The sequence below is a fragment of the Pinus tabuliformis genome, chromosome 6, assembly GCF_031772625.1.
Source record: "Pinus tabuliformis cultivar Carrire ecotype Pingquan chromosome 6, CPIR1, whole genome shotgun sequence".
In the NCBI taxonomy this organism is placed as follows: domain Eukaryota; kingdom Viridiplantae; phylum Streptophyta; class Pinopsida; order Pinales; family Pinaceae; genus Pinus; species Pinus tabuliformis.
In genome coordinates this window covers 379,806,837-379,811,354 of record NC_142292.1, presented here as the reverse complement: position 1 = coordinate 379,811,354, position 4,518 = coordinate 379,806,837, and the positions used below count along the sequence as shown (strand labels likewise).

Sequence of the window (4,518 nt, the reverse complement as noted above, 5' to 3'; positions counted from 1 at the left end):
AAATTCCAATAAAGAACCAACTTCCATACATAGTAAACAAGGTGAGAAATTCATCATAGACATTGGCACCCATATCAAATTCAACAAAACCATGGGCCATATCAGATTTCATATATTGAAAAACAATCTGATAAAAAAGTATTCAAAATATATAAACTCTAAAGTTTAAAGTAGCTTGGCAGTTTTAGAAAATTGTTCATGCAAAAAGTAAACTAGAAATCTAAAACAGGAACACAAGTTTTATTCTTGATGTTCCTGTGGCCCACTTGTTATATCAAAAAGTTCTATATCATCAAGAGCAGTAGGAGCTGTGAATTTGCTAGATGCTTCAACATCAGATTCATCAGTCAATTCCCCATCAATGTCACTATCAATGTACAAATGAGCTTCATCCATTGATGCATTTGGAATAGGATCGATCCATGGAGTAGAGGAATTGGATGACTCTTTAGCCACATTTTTCAAAGCCAACTACAAGTTACTATGAAAATAAACAAGGTCACCTAATCTTCCAGATAACAATCTATTTATTTTCTTGGAATGAATGTGGTCAAAGGAACTCCAATTTCTTTCACATGCTGAAGCACTTGATCCCTGGATTAAGATACGAATTGCAAAATTTTGCAATTCTGGTGCCCCTGAACCATAAAATTCCCACCATACTGCTAGATCACTTCTGCTCCTATCATACTTTGCTAGTTGTGTTCCAAATAACCCTTCTTCTAACCTGCATGCCCTCAACTGACTTCTGACCAAACCTGCAATTTCTAGATCTGGATTTAGCTTCTCAATAGCCTGGATAAGTCCATTCATGACTTCTTCATCCCTATGTCTTGGTAACCCAAACAATCTAGGGTCCAAATAGCATGTTGCTACATGTAATGGACTATGCATCATCTTCCATCCTTGATCAATTAATACCCATATCTCCTGGTAATCAACTTCCACATTATTAAAAGCAGTTGAAATGGTCTCTTTGTAATGATCAATGATTTCATAAACAAAACCCACACAAGGTTTGTCACCATCAACCATGTGGAGCACAATAACAATTGGGCCACATATTTTTAAAACCTTGTTTTCATTTCCCCAAAAGCCATTATTGAGCATCATTTGTTCAACATTTTTCCCCTTAGTTTCTTTTGAAAGGGTAGATCTCTCCCAGTCAGTGTTGCAAGAAACATCTCTTAGGCTTTCTTTTTCTTCAACAACTATTTTCATAGTAATATAAAAAGTGGCAAACCTTGTATCACAAGGCCTCAACAACTCTTTTGATGCATTCTTCCTGTATATGCTCAAAGTGAGACGATGGTTCATGATGAAGTTTGCAATTGTTTTGGCTCTTTGGATTGTCTCATTGACCCAAGGAAATTTGGTTAAGTCATGCAACATTAAATCCAAGCAGTGAGCTGCACAAGGGATCCAATAAATGTGATTATACTTTTCCATAATCAACTTCCCTGCACCAACACAATTTGATGCATTATCTATAATAACATGGACAACATTTTCCTCCCCAGCCTCTTGAATTGCTTCATCCAAAATTCCAAAAATAAATTCTGATGTCTTCAATCGATCCATTGCATTTACTGCCTTCAAGAAAAGTACCCCTTGAGGACTATAAACAAGCACATTGATCAATGGGTGATGACACAGATCTGACCAACCATCACTCAAAATTGTGCATCCTGTAAGCTTGCAAGACTCTTTAATTTGAGCCAACTTTCCTGTCACTCCGTCTTTTGTTTTCTTTAGCAAAGTTGTCCTTAAAGCTTTAGATCCGGGAGGCACATATCCCTTCTCAAAATCAATGGCATTTTTAAATACATTTTTAAAATATGGACTCCTTGCCACATTAAAGGGATTTGCACATGCATAAAAGAATTCTGTAACAACATCATCAACTTCTTGTTTCTCAACAGGTTTCCAGAACTGATTTAATGTTTTGGTTCCACCTATTTTTGCTTGAGTAGAACTTGATCCACCAATGGTTGAGATTGAATTAATGGTGTTGGAGGAAGACATGGCAATCTCCCTCTCAATTCGTTGCCTCTTATTTACCCTTTTCTCCTTTTCCATCTTTGAAGTGAAATAGTCTTTCTCCACTGTGGCTTTTTGTTCATCAGAGATCTTAGTGCAACCTTCAACACCACCTCCACTTCCATTGCTAATACTGAGAAGGTGATCCACTGCTCTAGTTAAAGTGCCAGTGAAATCATGTCCACACAACTGACATGAAAGATTATTCCCATCTTTTTTGACAAAATTCCAAGCTACAGCAGTTGATTTTGGGGGTGTCATTGAAATTTGAAGGTTCTGAACCTCTGATTGTTGAAGGCTGAGGTGAAGGCTTGAAGCTTGAAATGTCTGCAATTTTTTTTTAATTTACATTTTAATTTTTTTGCAGAATGAAATTATGAAAATTTGAAACTATAATTTATAAAAGAAAAATTATCAGTTCAAAATTCAGCCTGAGCCTCTTTAAATACTGATAAATTGTATTTAATTTTAACTGATAAAAATTAGTAAATTTGATTGAAGTGATAAAAAAAAAGTGTAATTAAAATTTTGACTTACATGGAGGTTGGAACTTGGAAGATGGAGTCTGGACAGTGCATTGTGCGGCTTGCTGGAGGGCCGAGGCTGCTTGAGGGCTTGCTGCTCTCAGGAGTCAAGCTCTGTCAGGACTCAGAAGGCTCACTGCTCTCATGCTCTATCAACTTTTAAGGGCAAATTCCAAGTCTTAGGCCTGTTGATGAGGCCAAGCTGCAGCCTGTACATGAGAACTTAAGTCCTTTTATGAAAAATGTGTTATCCTCATCCAAGTGGACCTCAATTTTGGCAAGACATATTATAAATTTATAACTTAATCTTTTATTTCTTATTTATTGTATCGATATCACGACCAATAGGAGATGAATTGAATAATGCAAAAATAGACAAAAAAAATTTATAGCAAAAAAACAACAATACACAGCCTACATGAGTTTGAAAGTGTGCACTATGCAGTACCTTTGATCACTCACTAGTCAGCGAGAGGGCGAGAGGGCGAGTATTTGGGTGAGAGGGCGAGTTCTGGTCAGCACTGTCAACCTTCAGGATGCTGTCACAATCTTGAAACCACAGCCTGAGATGACGTTGGCCTTGAGACTCGGTGTCGAACGGTGTCTTACAATTCGTGGATTCGAGCTCGAATTCAAACACTAATCCAAGCGGTGTAGCTTCGAATTGGAATGTTAGCGAAGGGTTTGGCAGCTTCCAGGTTATGGCCAGAAGTTTGGAACCCGCTGAGACTAAGCTGAGAGTCGAGACCTGTGTATGAGCTGAGCTCAAGCCTCACGCTGTTGTGGACTGGTTAGTGGTCGCCGATCGCTGCAAAGTTTAATGAAACCTAACTTCTAACCCACGGGTTGCGGCAAACAATGAAACCAAAACAAAACCACAGGCCTACAAAATTCATGTTTCATTTCTAATTTTTTTTAAAACAAAAAAATCGAATTTTAACGAATTTCAAAACGAATCTGAACGATTTTCAACGATTAAATTCGCCTTGAAATTCGACTTCATTTCAAGTTCAAGTTCGTCATTTTGTTCGGCGAACTTGAACGAATAAATTCAAATCCATTTGAAGTTCGGCGAATTTTGAATTTTTTCATTCAAATTTGCCGAACCCAGTGACTAAGGTCACAATGCAACTACCATGCTTGATGTGGAGTCGGTGGGACTCCGGAGAGATGCAAAGTATGTTGTTGAAGAGGAGAAATGTAAAATGCGGGATGGCTACACTAAGAAATTGCAAGGCGTGGACGTCGACTTCAACCTGATGCTGCTTTAATTTATAGCACATCCCACTCACTAGTCACGAACGTTGACTCACACTTGATTTTTTGGGTACTAGGGGGCAGAGATGCTGAGTATGTGGTCGATGAGAAGGCGTAAAATGCAGGACAACTATATTTCTTATGTTGAAATTCTTGAATTTTTTCTTTATCTTACCAATATTTTGGTTAGTTTTGTTTAAATTATATATTGGTTAATTCTTTCTCAATTTTGATAAAGATTTGTTTGAATAATGAATTGAAATTAGAGAATTTTTAGAATTCTAATATTTTAAATTATTTTTAAGATATTAAATATAATTATATATTAAAAAAATAATTTTAATAATATAAAATTATAATTTTAAAACAATTTATTACCAAACTTAAAGAAAATTAAAAATTAGATTGAGACTTAGAAATTACGAGAACAAAGAACCCCTTGTTTTGCATAAAGAATTGGATAGTATCTGGGGTCGGTGGAAATACTCACTAATATGTGGTGACAGGAGGAAATCAGTAAAAACTTCATGTTGCCTCCGTTCAAATTACAGTATTATTTCCTGCCATTCATTTTGTTGGGTGCGGGATCCCCCAAGGGAATTTTTAGGGCTTAGAGCCCAGATTTTGGTCAAAGATTGTAATTCCGATGTAAAGACTCCACATTTTGTGGGTGCGGAGCGCGTAGTTTGTAAAAGTG

At 36.7% G+C, this 4,518-nt stretch overlaps 1 protein-coding gene across 1 annotated transcript; it reads right to left on the bottom strand.

The window, feature by feature from the left end:
• Positions 1–240: 240 nt before the first annotated feature.
• On the bottom strand, positions 241–2,301 carry LOC149258897 (uncharacterized). Its single transcript, XM_089440980.1, has 2 exons — positions 664–2,301; positions 241–471 (listed from the first exon to the last, which is right to left on the bottom strand). Exons 1-2 carry the CDS (start codon positions 2,299–2,301, stop codon positions 241–243), a joined length of 1,869 nt encoding a protein of 622 aa, XP_089297106.1.
• Positions 2,302–4,518: the final 2,217 nt, after the last annotated feature.

Bases quoted from the DNA above. Each gene is read 5' to 3' on its own strand.
- LOC149258897 (XM_089440980.1), bottom strand. From the start codon at position 2,301: ATGACACCCCCAAAATCAACTGCTGTAGCTTGGAATTTTGTCAAAAAA. The intron at 472-663 runs GTATGGTGGGAA...AGTAACTTGTAG, and splicing joins GGAGCAGAAGTGATCTAGCA to TTGGCTTTGAAAAATGTGGC.